Here is a 23798-nt window from a genome sequence, read left to right as displayed (position 1 = left end):
AATTCACTATTTCCTAACTCTCACCTTCTTTTCCCATTTTTTTCCTCTCTCCATTAACAGTCATTTGTGTTATCATTTGTGAGGTGAACACAAATTCTGATAGTGTTCATTACATTAGGGCTGATGCTGTCTGTAGTTGTGGTGAAAAAAAAAACCCAAGTATTTCTGTCTTTTCTTGAAAATGAGGCATTTTCTTCTTCCTTTAAATGAATATAAGAATGCTAATGGTTGTGGAAATAGATTCCAGATTACAGTCATCCCCAAGCAGAATGTGAAGTCTGATTTCATCAACCAACTACTGTATTTGTTGAACTACTCTTTGGCTTCCTAGCCCATCTGTAAACTGACATCTAAATCATTCATACATGCACTTTATGCAGCCAATGTCTCAGTCATAATCACAGTTCTCAGTTCAGAAATGCACTAACTCTAATCCTAGGCTTTGTAATGAGTCTACAGATTTCACATTAATTTTTCAGAGGTTAGTTGACATTAAAAAGAAAATTACTTTCAAGTGGTATTTTTTCTGGCCATGCTTTCCTGATGTTGTGAAAAAAGATAATCTAGCATGTGGCTGCATGCTAAGAAGAAAAATGCTTTTCTGTATTTAAACCTATGTCTTTTTGTTTAAAAACAGATCATGTTACCAAGGCTTTCAGCAACTCAAGAAGATAAGATTCTGTTGAATCTGGGCAATTATAGCACTTTTCAAGTAAATGTTACCTCAGAAAACACATCTATAGTGATCCACCTGGAATCTGAACACGACATTCCACTAATACTTTACTTGGGGTACGGTTATCACCCAAATGAAACCAACTATGATATGAAAAATCATCTGTTCTATAAGAAAACTTCTGGAGGTAAGAGAAGTGGTTAGTGACTCATGAACTTACAGAATGAGCCTTGACCATGAGTTCAGGTGTCTAGCTGGAAAGAAACCTCATGCTTCAAAGTTCCAATCTCTGAATAAAGTGTTCATTAACAGGAGGAAAGATTGATTTGATCAATGAGTTGCTAAGAATGATTTCACACCTGTTTCTTTGCTTCATTTATTACATGCATACTTCTGAATTAGCCTTTCTATATATACATTGAAACTAAAATATTTATGTTCAGGTGAGATGAACAGCTGGGTTCTCAGCCCAGAAGAACTCATTTTTGGAGAGGGAATCTACTATTTCATGGTTTTACAAGATATGGGAATGGATTCAACAGTTTACCATGGGCTAACCATAAATGCCACTTGCTTTGCATCCCGCTGTGTATTTTGGGACGAGCACCAGGGAGGCTGGAACAGCTATGGATGTCATGTAAGTAGAGCAAAACAAAACAATGGGTCTGTTGCACACTTCAAAGCCAGCCCTCATAACCACCATCTGTAGTAACTGACACCATGAAATAAGATCATTCTGAGATGTTTTAATAAACTCAAGAATTTAGTCATATTGAACTAACTTTTAAACAACATTTCCATTTCTTGGGATGCACTTCTATGTAAGAAGAAATGGAACCATTCTGACAAGGCCATAATATATTGTAATGCCCCTTACTGGTTAGGTGCTAGAATTAATAGTCTTTATTGGAACTTGAACAATTTGGTGTGCAGCAGCTCTCTACACTAACTTACCAATCTCAGCACTGTCTTTTCATTTGCTTGGTAAGTCATTTAATACTTTGAAGGCAGATGTTTTATCAGAAATCTTTTCTGGGTTTCAGGTAGGACCAAAAACAAATCCTAGCAGAACACAGTGTCTGTGCAACCATCTGACTTTCTTTGGGAGCTCCTTCTTTGTCATACCCAATGCCATAGATGTCAGCAAAACAGCACAGCTGTTTGGTACATTCGTGGACAATCCTGTGGTGGTGACAACTGTAGGATGCATCTTTCTGATATATGTGCTTGTAGTTATTTGGGCTCGAAGGAAAGACATCCAGGATGATGCCAAAGTAAGTCTCCAGCTAATAAAGTCACTGTATTCAGGCCAATTCCCACCATGCCTAGCCTGTTTTAATAGGAAGTCTTTAACCAATCCTACTCCTTTCCCTGTAACTCTCTGTTTACTGGTAAGTAAATATTGTTCTTAAGATCACAAATTCCTACTCACAGCTTTCAGGAATCTGTACTTACAGGACAGCTAACACACTGCCCATGTTGTGTGGCTCTGCAGGTGAAAATCACAGTCCTGGAAGACAATGACCCCTTTGCTCAGTACCGTTACCTTGTGACAGTTTTCACAGGACACCGCCGTGGTGCAGCCACAACCTCCAAGGTATCAGTGGCACTGTGTGGGAAGAGTTTATTTGCTTAGGGAGCTGGATGAATAATAGAGCACCTGAGGCTATTAAACAGGACAGCCCAAATGCACTGAAAGCCCTTAGCCTTGAGCCAGAAAGCCCTTAGGTTTGATGAAAGGAGAAATTATCACACTTAGGACGGAGATGTGCAAATCTTCATTTTGCCTTTTTATTTTCCAGGTAACTCTCACCCTCTATGGACTGGATGGAGAGAGTGAGCCCCACCATCTAAATGATCCTGATACACCAGTCTTTGAACGTGGAGGAGTGGATGTTTTCCTCCTCTGTACCTTCTTTCCTCTTGGGGAACTGCAGAGTATTAGATTGTGGCATGATAATTCAGGGGACAGTCCATCCTGGTAAGTGGAGATCTGGAGATGCTGGGAAATAAAAATCCACTAATAACTTTTTATAATGACAACAGCTTTCTCTTTCTAACACTTGAAAATTTTCCTTTCTGCGTTCTAGAAAGAAGAGTTATATTCTACTTTTTGCAGCTAAATAGACCAAATCACAGCCTAAAGTGCAGGACCAGGAGTGTTTCCCATATCCCATATCAGTACAGGATAGGATATGTCCTGGGCCTTACAGTTTAGTCACCCCAAGTAGCTGAAGGCCAGAGTTTGTCCTCCACAGTTTCACTGAGCTCTGGATTTCACACACTCAGTGGTATGTGACTGTGCCCTGTGTGTTTTTCCAACAGGTATGTGAATCGAGTATTAGTCCATGACCTGGCTTGGGATCAGAAATGGTATTTCCTCTGCAACTCTTGGCTAGCCATTGATATTGGAGAATGTGTCCTAGACAAAGTGTTCCCAGTAGCAACAGAACAGGACATGAAGCAGTTCAGGTACCTCCTATTTCATGGATTTTTTTTCTCTTGATAGCAGTCAGTCTGGAAAAACAAGCATGAAAAAAAAACAGACCAAAGCCCTAGAAAAAAAAATGAAAACAAGGAAGGTCTTTCCACTGTCCTTAGTGGGCTCTGAATAAGGGAGAGAGGGAGCACAGTTACATAAATCATTATCCTAGCAGTAGTACCATACTGAAAATGTTGGTGCTAAAGAAGGATAGCCTAACAAACGAACAGAAAACCAAACATCTTCTCTTAAGTGTAATTTTCTTAACAATTTAAATAGGAACTTTTTGCTTTCCCCCTAAGCTGTGTCCAAAAGAAAAGGACATAAGTAGCTATGACCATTCCATGCAAATCAAGCCATGATACTTGACCATTTCTCCTAATTATTACTTCTGCTGGTAGAGCCTAGAAGCATAAACAGGTTGGGACCCCGAACTAGGGCTTTTTTCTTCCCCTCTCCTTTCTACATATCCATTTGATTTCCCTCTTCTCCTTCCCAGCAATCTGTTTTTCATGAAGACCTCCAAGGGTTTCCAGGATGGGCACATCTGGTACTCGGTGTTCAGCCGCTCCCCACGAAGCTCCTTCACGCGAGCCCAGCGCGTGTCCTGCTGCTTCTCACTGCTCCTCTGCACCATGCTGACCAGCATCATGTTCTGGGGTGTGCCAAAGGAACCTGCTGAGCAGAAAATGGATTTGGGTAACAATCCTCACCATTGCTTGGGCAGGCAAATAGAGAGACAGCAGAATTTGGAAACAAGAGTTGATTAAATAGATTTTTTTCACAAGAGAGAGACTTGGTGGTTTATTTTATTTTGCCTGGGGTTATTTTTTCTTCTCTTCTCTGTTTGACCTTGACAGGTAAGATTGAATTCACATGGCAGGAAGTGATGATTGGCTTTGAGAGTTCCCTCCTCATGTTCCCCATCAACCTGCTCATTGTGCAGATCTTCAGGAACATACGACCCCGGCCAGCCCAGCAAGGCAGAGAGAAGAAGCCGGGAAAGAATGGCCGAGTGTCCCCAAGCCTGCCTTCCACTCCAGGGGCCACCCAGGCTGCCTCTCTCACTCCGGAGGCTGTGACAAAGGCAAGTGCCAGTGAGTCCTGCAGTGCCCTCTGCTGCCACACACTACCGGCTTCCCCAGCTCCACAAATTTCCCTGTTCCGATGCCCTTCAGCCTGTCTGAAGAGAACAGCCAATTAGCAACTGGTGCAAAGCATTCACTTGCCCACCTAAATGCAATCCTTCATTAAGGTCTGCCTTTGTACATCCCAGCCCTTGCACAGTTATTGTCTGTGACCAAATCACTGTGTTCAGGAGTTAGAGCAAACACTAAGCAAGACAGTGAAGATAAAAGGTATCATGGACCACATCTTTCTCAGCTTAGGTCCTCAGGCAGGCACGCTGCCCTTTTGAACCACAAAAGCTGCCTTGTTGAACTCACTGAAATCTGCCTGTCACATCCAGCTCTGTAGGATGTGCTATTCTTATCCATTCTGGAGATTTTAGCAGTTGGTGCTGTTCCCAGCCAGTGGTACTGTCAGATCACATCAGCTTAAGCCACTGCAGCCAGAGTCACTGCTGTGTTGCTGCTGTCTTTCCTAGGACATAAGAAGAATTGCCAACTCACTCTTTAAAGCCCTGAAGACTCCATCTCTCACCTCAGCACCAGACCTTGAAAAATCAGCTAATATCAACACACTCCTGTCACTGGTTGAGGATGTAATCTGTCAGCAGAACAGAGCTGGGCAAGAGCTTTATGATGAGAGCAAGGATGGCCCTATAATTGTCACATTGGGTGCTATGGATATCCAAGGTAAATAACACACTGTGAAATACCTGCTGAAACCCTTGCAATGAAAATGATGATAGCACTGGATGTGATGAGCCAAGCTCTTATTATATTCTGACTCAAAGGCAACTACAGAATCACAGAATAGCTGAGGTTAGAAGGGATCTCTGGATCCCACCACGCTGCTCAGAGCAGGGTCAGTGGGAGCAGGATTGCCCAAGATCAAATCAGTCAGATGCTGAATGTCCCCAAGGATGAAGACTCCACAAATTCTCAACTAGAGCAACCCACTCCTGTGTCCAATATCTATGTTTTTTCTTATGTTCAGAAATTTCCCAAGTTTCAAGATGTGCCCATTGCCTCTCGTTCTTTCACAGCACCACTGAGCACCCAACTAAGTAAAGACAACTGTGAAATCTCTGTTTCTTATGCTGTAGAATCAAGTGTTTGCTACCAGTCTGGCCTGGGAACTGGATCAGCATCTACAAATGAAAAGGCTCACAAATATCACTTGTTTCACAAACTCTTTAACCTGTCATTTTTTTTTTCTTCTTGGCCTTGTGCTGTTGTTCCTTTCAGTCTGACTCTCAATTAAACAGGAATATACGAGTAAACAATCTCACTGATTTCATTAGGACTCACATTTGGCTTTTCCAGGGAGTCTTCCAAGCTACTAATTGCACAGGTAAACCATGAACAAATTAACAGTTGATCTGATCTGACCTGGATTAAGATTAAGATTTTAGGACTGCTGTTCAACTCAGTTGCCTTCTGGAAAAAGTTCCAGGCCATTCCAGCAGAAGAGCATTAAGCTCTAGTACTAAAGCTGCTTTTACATGTCCTTTCATATGTTAGTTTTCACTTCATCACATTCATGATCTTTAGCTCCAGAGAAACCACCCTTTGAACAGTGTTTTATTCTATTTATTTTCTCAATAAATAAATAAATTTAATAAATTTATTCTTTGTCTGCAGAAAAAACAAGAAGTCCAACTCCAGAGAAGAGAATTTGTGACCAGCTGAAATACAATGATTACCATCGCTGCTTGTACCTGCAACTCCAGCACGTAGAGATGGAGCTGGAATTACTGGGGCCCCATAAATTTCAGATGCCTCAGAGTTACACACAAGCTGTTTGTCAGGTTCAGCATATGAAGAACCTCCTGGAGAACCAAATCTGCTCATCAGCATCCATCAGCGAGGGGTAACCCAGTTCTCATTCTAAGTATAAGTAAATTCAGGTCATGAATTCAAAGTTGGATAGGATGACAGAGCTCAAATAATTACTGCTTAACATGTGCTAGATAACTATTATTGCATCTGTAAAAATAAGTCTTACTATTATACCACTGCAGGAGCTACAAAGAAATTTCCATGCACTGTGAACTGCACACAAAAGCAATAATGACAGATCATTGCTGTTTGTCATTTTTGCCTCCAAAGTGGAAATTTACAATAAATGCCATGTGATAGTAAAGGGCTGGGATAATCACCCAGCTTCAAAGTCACAGAAATCTCTCAAATGTATGGATTAGAAAAAATTAATAAGCAGACAAAAATAGTTCTGTGAAATATGATAATTAAATTGGAAGTATTGAAAACAATTACACTAATTACGTCACTTGGGCATTATGGTGATCACAAGAGATGCATTCAGCAGCTTTAATGCACTCATAGCTTTATCAATAATTCTACTGGAGATTCAATTATGCATGAACTGGGGAGCAAAGAAGCTCATCACATTTATTTTGATTTTAGCTGATCTCTGCTCACTTCTTCATTATTTTTTCTCACTGTACATTTTGGTATCCGTATATCCTACATAACTGCATTAATTAAAAGATTATTTTGATTTTATATCATAAGACGTTGCCTGTTCCCAGTGAACCTGATGACTATGATCTTGGTTCCTGTTCCATCACAGACTGAATTTTCTCTTCTTGTTCACTCTCAAGGTGGTCCCATACTCCGAATTTGTCCAGTGATGACAAGAAAAGTCCTTCTCCCAGAGGGTTGCCCTGGTGGTTTGTGTTCATTGCTTGGTTCCTTGTGGCAGCCACCAGCAGTGTGTCCGGGTTCTTCACCATGCTCTATGGACTCCATTACGGCAAGGAGAACTCCATCAAGTGGCTCATCTCCATGGTCATCTCCTTCTTGGAAAGTCTTTTCATCACACAGCCCTTAAAGGTGAGAGCCTCAGAAATACAACCACTAGTCAAGATGAACTCGCCTGCTGCCATTGCAGGAAGACAATGTAAAATGTTCTAAAGAGCTGCAGGATTTAAGATATAAAATGAGACATCTTTGCCCTTCAAACAAGAGCAGGCACATGGTTTAGAGTTCTGATGGTGTTTGCTGACATTAACTCCATTAGTTTCATCTCCCTTGCTTTGTCAGGGTTTAGTGAGGTTTCTGACAAGTGAGGATGTGTCACAGAATCAGTTTAGCTGGACAAACCCCAGCACTGTGCACTGTTCTCTTGTTTATGGGCTTCAGCTGCATGGGTTCAACAAACCCAAGTACAGTTGTTTTCCTTCAGTGCCTGGATCCAAAGGGATGCAGGTCAAAGCCTGAGCTTCTTTTTATGAAATGGGAATATGGTGAGTCTATAGCTGATTCCTTCCAGGTGCTGGGATTTGCTGCTTTTTTTGCTCTGGTTCTGAAGAAGGTGGAACATGAGGATGAAGAAAACACTGCTATTGATGGACCTTTATCTGCACCAGGTAGCTGCCTGCAAAGTTAAAAATTATTAAAGAAAGTGCAGAATTCTCCAGGCTTTTGGAGGGCTTTATGGATGATTCTTGACTAAGCTCAACTGGCTTGCAACAAAACCTCTAACTTTTCCACAACTTAGTGAAAATAAGTAAGTGAACAGTAAAAAATTCACCCTTCATGTAAACTGGTAGGTCTTTATCTGACAAGTATAACTAAAACCTCTCACAAAGAAATTTCCCACATCCTTTAAGCCCTATATGGACACTCTCAGGTCTCATACTTTTCCACAACCACAATTATCTGTATTATTCCCCTAAACTCAACAGTGGCTTCTGCAGTCATAATCATATCTAAATAAAGCCTTCACTAGCAGACAGGAATCCTAGGGCACAGCAAAGTTATCTGATCTACAGCTTCCTCCCTGCTCAACCCCAGGCTATGAATACACCACCTTCTGAGATTCTCAGCCTAGAGAGAGACACCTGGACCACACCTGGTCCTAAACCCAACACACCGTTTTTGTGAGCTCCTTCCCTCCCCACTGTTTGCCTTACAATTGCTATAGTAATTGTTTAAATCACATCCTCTGTATTTCTGAGGGAAAGCATTAGATAGAAATGTTTCCTTAGAGAGTCCAAACAAACAAAAAGCAGGACATGGATGATCAATTAACTGATTCCAGGGTTCACTGCTCTCCCTCACAGGTGATTCACACCCACTCTTCGGGGTCCGAAGGGACAGTAGGAGCAACATTTACCGGCCACCTCCTGCTGCTGATGTGGAGAAAATGAAAATCAGCTACGTGAAGGAGCAGAAAGCATTTGCCCTCATCAGAGAAATCCTGGGTATTACCCATATGTAGATTATCTTTTTTATTCAGTAATACTCATCAGTAATTTTACATCAGTGAAAATATTGTTCTCTTGGGTGACAAAGTTTTGGCATATATTTAGCTTTCTGCCAGCCATTATGATGTAGAGACAGGCTGTACCCTGGCAGCTGGAGCTGCAGGGAGGTGGGAATGTTAGCTGGAGCTAAAAGTGTGGCTAAGGCTCCATTTTATGGTAAAAAAACACATCACAAACATGGGAGATTAAAGAAAAGCAGAAAGGATAAGAGGAGGAGGTGAACAGTCAAATGAAGCTGAAACCAAAGAGCAGATGGAGGCCATCTTTCTAAAAGCAGATAGTTTCTACAGATAATGATTTATGCCCCTGATTTATTTCCTCTAAAATCAATGAAAAAAAAAATTACCTCAACTTCACTTGAAACAAAGTTAGACCACTAATTTTATTTAGAGCTGCCATGACTACTTCTATTCAGCCTTCCCACATATTTTCTTGACTGCTACTCATATTATAAAAATGAAACACCTAAACTGCAGCACACTGAAGTAGTTTGGGTGCATTCATTAGCACTGGTCACTCAGAATCTACAAAGCACCTCCTTGGCCTAATGGCTGCTCCAGCAGTAATCATTCATGCAATGTTTTGAACAGCATTGTTAAGACAGAGCTCATGTGTGTCTCTTTCTGGTTTTTTTTCCAGCCTATCTGGGGTTTTTATGGATGCTGTTACTGGTTGCCTATGGGCAGAGAGATCCCAATTCCTACTATTTAAACAAACACATTGAGGACAGCTTTACAGATGGATTCCATGATGTCTACAGTTACCAGGATTTTTTCACGTGGGCGAACACTACTTTACTCAAAAATCTTTATGGAACATATAAAGGTGCAGAGTCACATTGTTTCCCTTCAGCTTGCCAGAGTCTGAAACTTTATTTTTAATACTTATCTCTAACTTTCATAATTGAGTGGACAAAGGGACTGTGAGTGTATGAGGCTAACAAGGAATCTTATAATATGAATACCAGTGGATGACAAAACCCTACAGCTTGACCCTAAGTTAAACATCCCCTGATATTTTCCTTATATTTAATATAACACAAAAGGTCTGCACTGCAATGCTAAATTTTTTACATTTTATATTACTTACACCAGATATTCAGATATATAAGAAAGGTTACACAACTTTCTTTCCATAATTAAAAAAAAAAAGAAAAAAAGAATGGTAGACAGGTGGCACCATACAGCTTTTCTTCAGGAGAGTTGTTCGCATCATGACCTGGGTCAACATGAAGGCAAATTATGCAATACCAGCATGTTTCTATGCAGCCATATCCAGTAAAATATGACCCATTTTCCAGCTCACAGTTAAGGGTAAATATTAAATATATTAGCAGAGCTGTTCTTTGGATATGACAGGCCACATGAACACTGCATAAAGCTACTCTTCTATGGGACTCGAGGTGAGCCACTTTTCTCCCCCAGGCCTCACTTTCCCTGTGTATAAAATACAGATGGAGGTGATACAGAACTCTGTTATTGTGAATGTTATTTAAGAACTCAGTTCAAATCAATATGAGGGTTTCATTTTCATCACTATTTTGCTTACAGTGTTTCTGAGAAAAGAATATATGGCAAAATATTAATGCATCAGTGAATCATAAATGAAAGGAAGAAATATTATTAATTTTGTCATATTGCCAGTGCTGCTCTTTTCCATCCCCTGTTTAGGATTCATTACAGATGGCAATTCCAAACTGGTGGGTAGTGCTCGAATTCGCCAAGTAAGAGTGAAAGGAGACACCTGCCCTATTTCTCCCAGACTCCAGCACATAGTTGAGGAATGCCATGCTCCATACTCCCTACAAACAGAAGATACATCAGTTTATGGGGAGCACTGGAATACCTCAGCCCTTGATAACTCCTCTGACATGAGCTCAGCATGGCAGTATCAGAGTCAGTCCAAACTGAGAGGACACCCCAGCTGGGGTAAACTTGCCATCTACAGTGGAGGGGGATATGTGATTCACCTGGGAACTGACCCTAAAAATGCCTCCAGGTACCACTTGTGTTCTTGTAAATTATCAGTGCATCCTCCATGTGATACTGTCTCATTCCTGTCTGAATTAGACCACTGGCTACACATTCTTTTGGCAGAATTCTCCAGTACCTTTTCAACAATGTCTGGCTTGACACCTTCACAAGAGCAGTGTTTATTGAATTTACAGTCTACAATGCCAACGTGAACCTGTTCTGCATTATAAGCCTGATGTTTGAAAGCAATGCTTTAGGTGAGAGCCTTTTCTAAGTTACACATTTCTGAAGACTGCAAGAAATGCACCTACAGAAGATAGACTTACACACTATCAGTGTTTTCCTAGTTCTTTCCTCAGGAAAGACAAGTGTATTAATAAATGTAATAATGAGAGAATCAATGCAAATTTTCTAAACCTTTTAGGAAAAATGTAGCATCAGAGTAATATAGACCATAATGGAATATCTTATGTTTGCTTATGCTGTGGTCATCTGCTGATGAAGAAAACAAGACACTGAAACTTGATCTTGAGAATTTACACAACAGGAACAAGAAAAATTCTGTTTCCTAATCACTTCAGCTAATCAATACAATATTAGGACAAAAAATGCAAATAACAGTCTGTCTCTCTTGTTCCTGATGACTTCTAATGTACAGCTATGTAATCATGTAATACATAATCTGGATACAACAAAGAGAAGAGTGAAAGCAGATTCTGGTTTAGGGGCTATAGGAAAACATTCAGTCTGAGCAGCAGCCTTCTTAGGGTGTGTCCAAGTATTGGAAATGCCCAAGCTGAGCTCATTTTGGGTTTAGAATGAGATTCAGCTTTTTTGAAAAATTCCAAGTCCTCCTGCTGTATTTCTGCATTTGCAATCCAATCCAAATGCAGTCCTGCTGGGATGATTATGTGCTATCACACAAGATAGGACTACCGCTCTAAAAGCCTTGATTCTCTGAAATTCCTGTTTGAGGAAAATTTCAAACCCTTATAGGGTTACTCATATAGTCAAGTCTAAGTCTTAGTTTGATGGTTGAATTCAACCTCACACTGATGTGAAAGCAAGTACAGAAGTCTCACTGGTGAACTGAGTTGTTTGAATGAAGGCAGAAGGAGCCCTGAGGTGACCCCTGTTTGTTTTTTAGGGGCCTTCTTCACAAGTGCAGAGCTGCAAAGTGTCCGGCTGTACCCCTACACCGACAGCCTCCACATCTTTGTGCTTGCAGCAGAAGTCATTTATTTCCTCTTTATTGTGTACTACATGATAGTACAGGTGAGCCCCACTGGAAGGTCTGCCTGACAGCATTGCCTTGTGCCTGCTGCTAATTTCACTTACAAAAGCTTTAGGACTGTACTTGGTTTCAGTAGCACTGATGCTGCTACACCAATGGAAGATTGAATCAGGTACAGTGTCAGTATTAAATAACAGGAAGGCAACGCTTTATTTGGCTTGGATGCTGTTTTTGAGAAAGATAATGAGAAACCAGTGCCAGTGTAGTTTTATTAATGCAGAGCAGTCTGCTTTATTGTGGAGGGCATTGCCCTAATCTTCAGAGGTGCGTTGTGTGATATGAAGTCACGAGACTGAAACAGTAAAACTCCTCACAGGGAAAGCTGCTGAAGAGTCTGAGATGGAGATACTTCCACAGCAAGTGGAATCTCCTGGAGATGGCCATTATATTGATTAGCTGGAGTGCTCTGTCAGTGTTTGTGAAACGAACGGTCCTTGGGACCAGGGACATCAGCTACTACCAGGAACACAAGGAGGAGTAAGTACTAATGCTATTTACTGCATCCTTTGTTGTTGCTACTTTTTCAGAAATAAATCTGTTTTCCCCTCCCAGATAGCACCTTTTCTGTGCTAAATATTGCTATCCTAGATGGCTATGTATTCATGAATCCTGTAAGTGTGTCAGGGTTTAGATTTGTGTCAGCAATAAGATTTTCTTCTGATACTGCTCTAATAAAATCCAGCAGACTTGAGCACCAAGTTCCCTTCCTGTCTGCATCACCCTCTTGTGAACCAACAAGTCTTTCTGCTACAGGACATCCACCCAGAAAGCACATAATCTGCCTTGTTCTTTGTTGTAAAAAGCCTTTGGTTAGAGGATAATAATGGAATATTTAGTACAGAATGGAAAATTATAACATCTTTTAAAAAATGGTCACACAGGATAGAGTTGATAGAATCACAGAATAATGAGCAGAATTTGGGCTACAGCCTCGCCCTCCTCTCCTTAAAAATCTTAGCCATGCACAACTGAGCTTTTTGTGTGCACACAGTAGGAAGTGCACATGGGAACACTCAAACAGGAACTCATCAGGTCTCTACTGAAACCCCAGCACTGGGTGACTGGCTTTTCCAGCATACCCATTTATGCACTTCAAAGGATTCTGTGTGCATGGTATATTATGTATTTTCTTTTTTTTCCCTAACAGCTCCATAAGCTTCAGTGAAACAGCGAGAGCTGATGCAGTTCTTGGTTACCTGATTGCATTCCTGGTGCTTCTCTCCACAGTGAAACTGTGGCATCTGCTGAGGCTCAACCCTAAACTGAACATGATCACTTCAACACTAAGGAGGGCATGGGGTGATATCTCTGGGTTCATCATTGTTATTGCAATCATGTTCCTTGCCTATTCCATTGCTGTGAGTACCATAGTGTTTTCTCTTTTCTGCAGTCTGCTCCCAGGTACCCGGGTTAAATCCACTATTTTTGAATGCCAAAAGCAACACAGCTTTGCCATGTAAAATGGAATAAAGCTGCTTATCTGTATCTTCCTTCAGCAGCTTGGAGCCCAAGTCTTCCATATGAGCGAAAGAGAAGTTAAAACATCAACTCTGTTCTTTGCAAACTGAAATTTAGTGAAAAATCAAACACTGAGCTGAAAAATAAGGACTCTTTATGTGTAATAGATGTGACAAAGAACAAAGTACAGGAAAAAAGACTTTCTGGATAAAGCTTAAATTGTGGAGCATTCAGAAAGTGCCATTTTCTGTTTGGCTAGTTATAAGTGGGAAATAGTTGTATTTTTTACATATCTAGTGCAAGGCTGAGCAGATATAAGACATTCTCATATCTGTGATAAAAGATCTTCAAGCTAAAAACATTTTGCAGCAAGGACTCTGATCATGACACAAGACATGACTTCTGTCCTCTGCAGGCAAACCTGATATTTGGCTGGAAGCTCTACTCTTACAAAACCCTCCTTGATTCGGCAGAGACCATGGTCAGTCTTCAGCTGGGAATCTTCAACTACGAGGAGGTACTACATCTAATTTTGAGAAGTTTGCAGCCATCCAATTGGCATCTCAACTATCAAATATGCATTGACCCAGCAAATAGAAGGACCTTCAATTAGTGTTAAACATTAATCTAATTTTGCAAGCTCCACAGCTCCCTAAAGCAGTCACCCTTTCTGAGCAAGACAAGGACATCCAGTGAAACCTCTTTCATTTTCTATTTTGACCACGAGGAGGCTCATAATGAACCTTTCATTAAGAAACTTGCTCAAATTTCTACTAGAGCTGTTACTAATTGATTACAAAAAGTTTTGAGTAATTTCCTTAGAAAGCTACAGATAGAAATGTGAGGAAAGCACTGTGTTTGTTCTGAACACCCCTTCATCCCTTCTATCTTCCCATGAAAGGCAAGGCCTTCCACAAGGGAACTTTATATTAATTTTTCATTGTTGTTATTCTTTATATACCACTTCTTTGGTAAGATCTTTCAAATATTTCAATATCCTTTGAAGATTTCTTTGTGGATTAATTCTTGGACATCTCTGACTATGAAGTCCTCCTTGGTGGATGTTTTTAGACCATGGATCCAATAGGATATGGGTGGCTTTGAAGACCAATCATTTGGCACATTTTCACCTCTACATCCCACTCATGTTAATCATGAAAATACATTCCTGTGTTGTAGTTTATATAAAAATTAGTGTTTTGATTTTTCACAACCCTTGGTTTATAAGTGTCTCTGACAGTCTGACTGTGCTTCTTTGTAAAGCATACAGAAAAATAAATGACATGCATACAGGGATTTCACCTATTTTGAAAGCTGAGGCATTAGGAAGCTTCAGCTGTTCTGTGGATAAACAGATCTCCAGGCTTGTCAACTTTCACATGAAACTGTTATACCATTACAATTAAATGCAAATACTTAAAAATCTCCAAAGATTGCCCATATTCACACACACATATATATAAAATATTCTGCTGTCTTTGTACTATATCATATCAACAAAGGACAATACTAGAGTAGTAAATTTATATATGTGTATAATACATATGTCATAATTGATTAGACACAGTATTTTCAAGCTGATAGACTTCTTATTGGGTCTTAACTGCTTGTATGTATGTATGTAGATAGATATGTATGCTTTTTTGTTTGTTTTTTTAATGTCTTACCTTATGCGTTATACAGGTCTTAGACTACAATCCAATTTTAGGCTCCTTCTTAATTGGATCCTGCATCATTTTTATGACATTTGTGGTACTGAATCTGTTCATTTCGGTGATTCTGGTTGCTTTTAGTGAGGAGCAGAAGCATTACCAGGTTTGTTCATTTAAGCTCTCTTGCTTTTAACATTTTTTCTTCAGTGCTTACTCAGGTATTCAACCATGGATGAAAGCCATGTAAATTTAGTCCAACGCTCTTAAGAAGGCAACATTTGCTCAGAAAGTACACTTCAGATTTTCCAGATTTACACTGTCCATTCCTGTTCAGATGAGTCCCTGTTCAGATCTGATTTGTCACCTTCTGTTCACATACTACAGCCATCAAAAAACTTTTAGGTTTGTGCTGGGCTGTACTGAAATCAGTGCCAAAACTGCTACTGAAGTGCATGAGGCTTTACAGCTCTCACTATTGCGTGCCCAACCCATTCAAGATATTGATAGTGTGGTGTGAAATCCATCTTAACACTCCAGAACTGCCTGGAATTCCTCTGTGTTTTAAATAAAGTCAAGGGAGATTAAAACAAAGGATATGGTTGATAGAATACAATGTATATTAAGTTTTTCTCATTTACTTCATCTTGAACTGGTCGGTGTCTCATTGTATATACCAGGAGCTGTATGGGAGCTGGCAAGTACGCTCCAGGCTCCTGTAGAGAGATTTCCATGGGATTTGACAGCCAAAATTTCTGTAGGGTCCATACTCATCTGAGGTTTCTCTCTAGATAAAAATATTGGCCCAATGTTTTGCTTGGCAGTCACTCACGCTCTGCTGAAAGTTGGCTTATTTCACCTCAAGTAGAGATTCTGTCTTGCAACTTGCCCTGGCTTCAGCAGAGACTGAATCCACTTTTGGTGTGCACCTCTGAGTAACTTATTTGTTATTATTTCAGGCTTCAGAAGAAGAGGAGATTGTTGATCTAATGCTAATAAAACTCTTCAGTTTCTTTGGGATAAAATGCAAGAAGGAAGAGAAGCCGGTCACTGGCGAACAACTGGAACAACCTTTCAGCGAGTGAAGGAAGACCACCTTGAAAAGTCACTTTGCTTGTGGGCAAATTATTTACTTGTTTGCTATCAGCTGCAGTGGTTAGAGTTATGTTAGACTATAGGCTTAGGTTATTACAGCTTCTGATTAAAATGGGTTTACCAAAAAGAATGGCTGGGGCTGTGTCAGGGGAGGTTTGTGCATGATATAAGGAAAAGTTTCTTTTCACGCAGAGGGTGTTTGGGCACTGAACAGCTCCCATGGAATGGGCACGGCCCCAAGCCAAGGAGAGCTCATGAAGCATTTGGACAACGCTCCCAGGCCCCTGGGGGATTGTTGGGGTGTCTCTGCAGGGCCAGGAGTTGGACTTCGATCCTTGTGGGTCCCTTCCAACTCAGCCTGTTCCGCGATTCCGGGAAAACGACGTGGTGCTAACCCCTGAAGTGCTGTCGGCGCGTTATTCTGGAGTAACACCTTAGAAATATCGGTAACCCTAAGGCGAAATGTCCCGCATGCACTTGCTGTATACTTGGCGCCTGTATTTATCTAATAAACACCGAGCGGCTGTTGCACTGTCTGGCTAAATCCTCTCCGTCTCCGCCGCGGCGGCGCACGGAACATGGCGGCTCGCCTCCCTCAGGGACCCGTGGCCGCTGCCGCCGGGGCGCGCAGCCGAGCCCGGGCCGCTCCCCAGGGCCCGCGGGTGCCCTCGGTCACCCCCGGTCCCGCCCTGCCGCCATCGCCACCTCCCACCGGCACCGCCCCCGCCCGCCCCCGGCAAAGATGGCGTGGCGAGCGCTGCGGCGGGTTGGGCCGGTGCTGGCGCCGCGCTGCCCGCTCCTCTCGCTGCCGCCGCGGGAGCCCGCGGCCCGCAGGCTGGGCACCAGCTCGCTGCTGCTGGCCGGTGAGTGGCAGCCGGAGGGAGGGAGGGAGGGAGGGAGGTGTGCGGCGGGCGGGACAGCGGCCCGGTGCTGCGGGGAGCCGGCGGTGCCTGTGCCCGGGAGGGTGGGCAGGGTGGGCTGCGGGGGCTCGCCCCGGCCCAGCCCGCGGGGAAGCCCCCGCCAACTGGGACTGGGTGCGCGGAGCGACCGGAGCGCGGGTCCCGCTGGCGGCCCTGGGCGGCAGCCGTCCTCTGTCCCTCTATCCCTCCCTCCTCCCCTGCCTCCCGCCGCGCCGTGTCCCGGCGGCCCCTCGGAGCGCGATGCTGCAGCCGCCCGGAGCCCCCCGGTGTCCACGGGGCCCGGAGAACCTCACAAGATGGCTGAACCCCGAGCGCCCCTCACCTGGCCCGGACACTGCTGGCATTCCCGACCCCGCTCCCACAGGAGCAGCTGCACCTCCGTTAGTTGGCCAGAAACTTTTACCCTCATCCCCGCACTGCAGTTTTGAGCAAAGCGGCTCAGTCCCCTCTGGTCCCAGAAAGAGGCTTCGCAGAGTGGGCCGAGCGGGGAGCACACCAGCTTGCCCAAAATAGCGGATCGCTTTTCCCGGGGTTGCCGCTCACAAACGTCTGATGTTGGCTCCTAGGAGAGCCAGCAGCACAAGAAAGGGGCAGGGGTGGGTGTCTGGCGGAGGCAGAGCCGCAGAGGGACTGGCGTGGGCACACAGACAGAGCCGGCCGGGCTTGCAGGGCCCTGAGCCGCTCTGGGCTGCACAAGTTCGGCTCTGGCTCCTGGGCAGCCACAGCTGCACCAGTGGCACGGCAGGGGATGGACTCGAGCATCAGTGCTTGCTGTGATTTTGCATTTGGTGCAGTTAATTCTGAAAGCATCTGCTGTTGTCAAAGCTCTCTCTGAATGGAAGTTACTCACGAAAGTCTGAAAAACAGAATCTGTGGTACTCTAGCAAATAGAAGTGTTAAAAAAGTGGTCAAGAAGAGGAGGAGAATAGGCTCTAAAAGTAATGACTACCACTAAGAAGATCTCATCCATTTCTCTCCAGACTATCTTAAACCTACCTGTTTAATGGCCTTCTGCTGCAAGTGAAATAAATATTATTTATTGTTCATTACTTGCAAACTGAGTCAAGATCTAAGCTATTTTTCACTATTCTGGCCAATGTATCCATTGTTTTTCTATACACATCACTCTAAGGAATAATAGTGCTTTTGTTTGAGGCAGAGAGAAAAAGTTTTGTATGCTTCTTTGTGGAGGTGTGAGTTTACTCTTCAGGTATATATGAAATACTTAATAGAGGCAGGTTACACTAAATGAAAGGCCAAGTTCAGTGTGTGCTAGTTAAGCTGAAGCCAAAGTCCTGTTGAAATGAATGAAGTTAGAGTAAGTTCAGCTGCTCTTCTGTAAAAGAATGCAGAGAGAGATTTGGTATGCATTGACATTTCATATTCCTTTAGGTTGATTTATTTAATGGGCTGACTACATAAGCTCAAGGTTCAAATTTTGAGATTACTTATTAACTGTCTTTAATTTGACTTTTACTTTATTTGCAGTGGTTTTTGTTGCATGCTCAGAATTTTAATTTTTCACGTTTTTTTTGTTATGGTTTGTTGGTTTGGTTTTTTCCTTCTTTTGTCCTGTAAGAAAGTCACGTGCTCTTCTAACTGTTCAGGACATTTCACTGCTGTATTCCAAACTGGTGTGAAAATATTTTTATATTAGCCTTGCTTTATAAACAGATTCCATACACTATTATTATCCTGAATATGTACTGCTTGGCTTCTTTGTGCCACATCACTAATGTTCAGCTTGAGTTTGAGATTTGTCAGTTGTCATTCTCCATTCTTACGGTTCATTACTCATTTCCAATAGAATTCCCATGGGTTCAGCATCTTGACACTAAATTATTTGAGACATTTAAGACTCTGTTCATTAGAGTGTGTAATGAGATTTCTTGTAGTTACAGAAAACAGTGCTAGATGAAATTCTGTGGATTTTTGACTGGTAATTCATAGGAAAATACTTCACGTTTACAGTTGGCTCACCTTTGTTTGTGTATTATACTCGTCAACCCACACGTTGTTATACTGAGCTCTATAAAATTTGGGCCCTATCTAAGACAAACAGTTTTATCTGAGACTTGCTAGTCTTGAACTTTTCAGACACAAGAGAATCACTGTAACTGAAGAAGTTTAAAGTATTGACTGTCTGGAAAGATTTCAGCAGGTCTACAGTGAGAGCTTCTCTTTTCCTTTATGTACAGTTTTAGAAAAGACACAAGGAGTATATCAGTGTACAGGTGCAGAACTGTAGTTTCTCTGGTGTTGCCTTAAAGAGTTCAGCCCACAGGATGAGTTGAGAGGAGAGTTGAACTCAAAAGGAAGGTGCAGCTGTACTACTGTGGCCCTAATCCCTCAGGGAGCTGTTTCAGAAGTTACCTTTTCCATTTTTTGCAAGATCTCTTGCCTGACTGAATGGGTGCTTCAAGTGGAAAATAAAAATAAATTATTTTTTTCGATTTTTTTTTTTTTTAAGTAGGAAGGTATCTACAGGGAAATTATGTAAAGATGAGAAAACAGACATGGCAGGCTGAAAATTCTGAGTAAGAAAAGTTCCAGGAAAAATGTTGCTTGCCTCAATTACTTCTTTTGAAGTTTCTCCATATGACTTTATAAAAACAATAAAGCTGTCTTGAATCTTCCAGATCTGAAATGTAAGGAGAATTGTAACCTTGCTGCGAAAAGACATAACAAGATGTTAACAGACCTATTTTATAGAGATACAGAATAACTACTGTGTTCTTGTCACAGTAACAATGTTAACAGAGAGCAAACTCTATTAAGTAGCAGTTGTCTGTATGAGTTGCCTTATTAATTTGTCCTGTTTTAATTTGCCTTAATAATACATAGAACTGTGCCAGCTTAGCACTTTATTGAGATGCTGTAATGCTGACAGGGTTTCTAGAGTCACCAACACTGGCCTTCCCAGCCACAATGAGTAGTTATCAGAAATAAAACTAAATATGTTTGAAAAGCCACTGTGCTATCATAGACATGTATAACTATGAGTAAAATACACATCTAAGCTTTAGATTTGCACTTCTATTTGAAGTAGAACTGCTCTTTTTGTTCCTGTGCTTTATCAGTCTCCAGATGGTTGCACAGGAATTGATAATACTCTGAGCAGGACACCCAGTGAGCCTCTGCCCTGTCACTGAGCATGTTCTGAGCTTCTCTCTAAATTGCATGCGCTGGTTGAAATATTTTTCAAGAAAAAAGAGCAAACTAAGTGAAAAGCCCCACAGTTTAAGGCTGCAAATGTGTTACTGTGTTTAAGCAAGCAACCTGTCACTTCTTTCTGAAACGTCAGGTTTGTTTCCTTTTAGCCCGCAAGTTCACAGACAAGCACGAATGGATATCTGTGGAAAATGGCATTGGAACAGTAGGAATCAGCAATTTTGCACAGGTATTGATCCCTCTGCCCTTGCCCAGCTCTGCAATGTTTATTTATGCCTATCTGCTCTGTCCTTGCTCTTTGGACGTTTATGGGGGTGTTTTTATTGTTTTAATTGCATATGCGACACAGTGAGCACTATTTGTGATATTTGTGCCACCTCAGCATTCTGCTAAGGTCTTAATGGCCTCAGATTGAACCTGTGGAGAGCTGAACTTGGTGGGAAACTTCAATGTTCAATGGACTGCCTGAGCAGTTCATGGCTGTGTGAAGAGGACATCATGTCTGCTTTTAGGTCAGATTTCCTCTGAGCACAGATATGGTGAAATCCCTCTGGCTAAAGAGCAGTTGTGAACAGATGTACAGCATGGCATAGAGTTTTCAACTCTAGAACAGGAATTCCTTTGGATTTTTTGTTCTCATGCAGATACTTGAATTGGAATAGTCACAGGCAAATTCTGGGCTGTATGTGAAACTTAAAAAGGAATGGGACAAGCTACCAATAAATGGAATTAATGTTTCTCAGGATAAGCAACATTTCTTTTAATCTCAGATTTCTGTCAATAACTCTGATACTCTCTGGTCTTTTGTGAGATAGGGTACATGTGTCAGGGAAGAGTTGAGCCAATTTTTATGGTGATAAGGGGCCCAATTAAGTCAGTGAGGAGGAACTGTGGGCTAACAGCTCTCCATAGCTGATGCTTAGAAGAGCACCAGATGTTATTCCTCATTCTTCCAGAAGAAATCTGCATATAAACTGAGCCTGAGGGTTATTAGCAATGTAATAGAGAAACAATAATTTGGTATTTGGGGCATGATAACATGACAGTTTATTCACACTAAGTGTTTGCTAAGAAAAAGTGAAAAATGTGCAATCCATAAAGAATGAGAACAATATTTAGAGACAGAGAATACTTATATGCAGATTTTAGAGTTACTGTATCAGTTCTCTCCTGTATGTAGTTTTGTTAATGTATGCTTCTGATGCTTTTGTTTTTCTTTTAAGGAAGCATTAGGAGATGTTGTTTACTGTAGCCTTCCAGAAGTTGGGACAAAATTGAGTAAACATGGTAAGTTTCAGTTCCAGTTGCTCGTGAAATGATTATTCTACTCATCCCACTCTTCCTTTTGCAAAGATAAATTTTCTGAAATAATATTTATGGTTATTAATACCATTATAAAGCTTTTGGATGCAAAGTAAATTCAGGTATTTCTACAAGGGACAGCTTTAATTTTAAATTCTCACTGTCAGACTGTGCTTAGCAGCAGAAAATACATGCTTTTTAAACTTCGAAGATATTGATTCAAAAATAAAGCATTAAAATATTTTCCTGTTAATTTTATCTATACTCTGTTTTTAAAATATTTATATTTTGATCTAAACTTGCAAGTGTTGATTTGTAATTCTCCAGTTATGCATTTCATGCATTGCATGATGTGAAACTTCTAATTTATATCAAGCTCTAATTTTTCTATGAATATAGAGACTCAGTAATTTTGAGGTATCAAATATGATCACAGAGTTTTTGCTTGTTAGTGGTGTACAAGTTGTTACATTCTTCATCATTCAATAATGCAACTTTTTCTGTTAAAGAAAGTGGACATTAACAGGTAGAAATGAAAAGCCTTTTCCTGTATTAATGTAGAGAGCTGTCTCAGTAGTATATGAAGAAAAAGTTGTCATTATTTTGACACAATTTTCAAAAAAGAAATGGGGATTTATGAGTAGAAGGCTTTTCTTCTGCCATCCTTCTTGTGGAATAGATCCCCATCACACTCTTTTGGCCAGATCTATTACATTGAATGCTGACTGTTAGACAAAAGGTCCCTCTGTGTAGGATTTTAATTAACCAACTTGTGGTTTTGCTTTATTTGAAGGAATTTCATTTCCATTTGAGTTCTTCTCTTTTCTACCCACTCTGGCCTCAGTCTAATTCCAAGCTTTCCCAGAACAAGTTGTTCTCAGATCCCTTGTCCTGGTGCCTATCTACTCTTGTGACAGCTCCCTGTTCCTTCAGCCTCTGTCTTGTTTGCTTGTGCCTGCGAGCTGCTCTGGATTAGCATTGCTCCAGGCACCATTTCCATAACTCCCTACAAAACAGGAAAAAGGGAAGAGCTGCTGGGTGCTTCCAGTGTGGGGCTTCTGAATACTAATGTGTGTTTTCCAGTGAGTACAGATATAACACTTGATAGTGTTTCTGAAGGAAAAATGGGATTGCTGAAATTGTGGCTTTGTTGATTTTGTAACCAAATTATAAATAAAAAGGGCTAAATTGTAGATAAAAGGCATATTTAAGTCTCTTGCAGCAAGAGCTGGGTGTCAATAGCATGGGTGCTGTGGGCTTCAGGCAAAGGATTAACCAAATGTAAGGAATTCCTGTCCCTTCTGTAGCAGCCAGCTAGCACAAATTCCCCAGAATTCAGGAGCATAAACACCAAACTTAATAATGCTGATCCTTGTCATAAAGTGGGTAACTTCAATCTGCTTTCTTGCACAAGATCAGACATTTCTTCACTGCTTGGGTCATCACCAGGATGTCTGACTGGACAAACAGAAGTGCTTTGTGTTTTCACCTTAGAAACATTCAATCATATTCATTGTTTCAGATGAGTTTGGGGCTTTGGAAAGTGTGAAAGCTGCTAGTGAACTCTACTCCCCTCTCTCAGGAGAAGTGACTGAGATTAATGCTGCCCTTGCAGATAATCCAGGGCTTGTCAATAAATCCTGTTATCAAGATGGTAAGATGTCACTTTTATCTTTAAATAATGAATAGTCTGTGGATTCTTTTGCTACTACAAATGGCTCTGCAATTCCTGTTCTTCCATTGTAATGGTGTGGAGACTTAAATGGAATACACTGAATATAGTTCAAGCCCAGTAAAATTTAATATAAAGCATTATCACAGTGTCTTCTTTGAACAGCTGCTTTACAACATCATATTTTCAGATATACACTGTGGCTGAATTTGTATCTATTTGCCTTGATTGCATTTCTGGGTTTTGGATCTTGTTAGAATTCGGGACACTGAGAGGTCAGGCTCCTTTATTCTTTTAAGGCAGCATCTCCCTGTGCCACTGTCACAGCCAGTACTAAATTACACAACTGCTCTGACTCAAAAGGACATTTCTTATGAGGAGTTGGTTGGTTGTTCATTTTTTTAAAATACTGAAATGTTGTTTTGCCTGCACAAAAACCTGGCTGATTCTCCAGTGATCCAAGGCTGGTTGTTCCTGCTGGGAGTGCTTTCCTAAGGCAGGAACATGAATGAATTGTTCTTGTAGGATATTAGCAATTCTTTTTAATTTCCTAACTACAGGTTGGCTTATCAAGATGACTGTGGCAAACCCTGCTGAACTTGATGAACTGATGACCGAAGATGCCTATGAGAAATACATAAAATCCATTGAGGACTGAGCTGGAATAATGAAATAAATTCATATAAAATA

General features: G+C 41.3%; 2 protein-coding genes across 2 annotated transcripts in view; both read left to right on the top strand.

Moving 5' to 3' along the window:
* The window catches only part of PKD1L2 (polycystin 1 like 2), a 36697-nt gene extending 20126 nt beyond the window's left edge, over positions 1 to 16571 (top strand). Inside the window, exons 23-44 of the mRNA XM_030227708.2 lie at positions 638 to 863; positions 1120 to 1313; positions 1720 to 1950; positions 2172 to 2273; positions 2479 to 2657; positions 3002 to 3148; positions 3658 to 3857; positions 4019 to 4245; positions 4765 to 4975; positions 5927 to 6155; positions 6907 to 7138; positions 7578 to 7674; positions 8371 to 8511; positions 9214 to 9399; positions 10245 to 10572; positions 10671 to 10804; positions 11695 to 11822; positions 12158 to 12318; positions 12989 to 13199; positions 13715 to 13816; positions 14983 to 15114; positions 15908 to 16571. Coding sequence (XP_030083568.2) covers positions 638 to 863; positions 1120 to 1313; positions 1720 to 1950; positions 2172 to 2273; positions 2479 to 2657; positions 3002 to 3148; positions 3658 to 3857; positions 4019 to 4245; positions 4765 to 4975; positions 5927 to 6155; positions 6907 to 7138; positions 7578 to 7674; positions 8371 to 8511; positions 9214 to 9399; positions 10245 to 10572; positions 10671 to 10804; positions 11695 to 11822; positions 12158 to 12318; positions 12989 to 13199; positions 13715 to 13816; positions 14983 to 15114; positions 15908 to 16033 — 3924 coding nt within the window. The 3' untranslated portion in view covers positions 16034 to 16571. The remainder of the gene's footprint in view (positions 1 to 637; positions 864 to 1119; positions 1314 to 1719; positions 1951 to 2171; positions 2274 to 2478; positions 2658 to 3001; positions 3149 to 3657; positions 3858 to 4018; positions 4246 to 4764; positions 4976 to 5926; positions 6156 to 6906; positions 7139 to 7577; positions 7675 to 8370; positions 8512 to 9213; positions 9400 to 10244; positions 10573 to 10670; positions 10805 to 11694; positions 11823 to 12157; positions 12319 to 12988; positions 13200 to 13714; positions 13817 to 14982; positions 15115 to 15907) is intronic.
* Positions 16572 to 16766: 195 nt separating this feature from the next.
* On the top strand, positions 16767 to 23798 carry GCSH (glycine cleavage system protein H). Its single transcript, XM_030227789.2, has 5 exons — positions 16767 to 16906; positions 20284 to 20363; positions 21358 to 21421; positions 22959 to 23090; positions 23669 to 23798. The coding sequence occupies exons 1-5, from the start codon at positions 16786 to 16788 to the stop codon at positions 23764 to 23766; spliced, it is 495 nt and encodes a 164-aa protein (XP_030083649.1). The 5' UTR covers positions 16767 to 16785; the 3' UTR covers positions 23767 to 23798.

Source organism: Serinus canaria, chromosome 11, assembly GCF_022539315.1.
Source record: "Serinus canaria isolate serCan28SL12 chromosome 11, serCan2020, whole genome shotgun sequence".
In the NCBI taxonomy this organism is placed as follows: Eukaryota; Metazoa; Chordata; class Aves; order Passeriformes; family Fringillidae; genus Serinus; species Serinus canaria.
The sequence above is the reverse complement of the archived record's forward strand: the minus strand, read 5'-3'. Positions and strand labels throughout refer to the sequence as shown.

Excerpts from the sequence above, each read along its gene's own strand:
- GCSH (XM_030227789.2), top strand. The coding sequence starts at position 16,786 with ATGGCGTGGCGAGCGCTGCGGCGGGTTGGGCCGGTGCTGGCGCCGCGC. Across the intron at positions 16,907-20,283 it reads CAGCTCGCTGCTGCTGGCCG|CCCGCAAGTTCACAGACAAG; the intron begins GTGAGTGGCAGC and ends GTTTCCTTTTAG. Across the intron at positions 23,091-23,668 it reads TAAATCCTGTTATCAAGATG|GTTGGCTTATCAAGATGACT; the intron begins GTAAGATGTCAC and ends TCCTAACTACAG.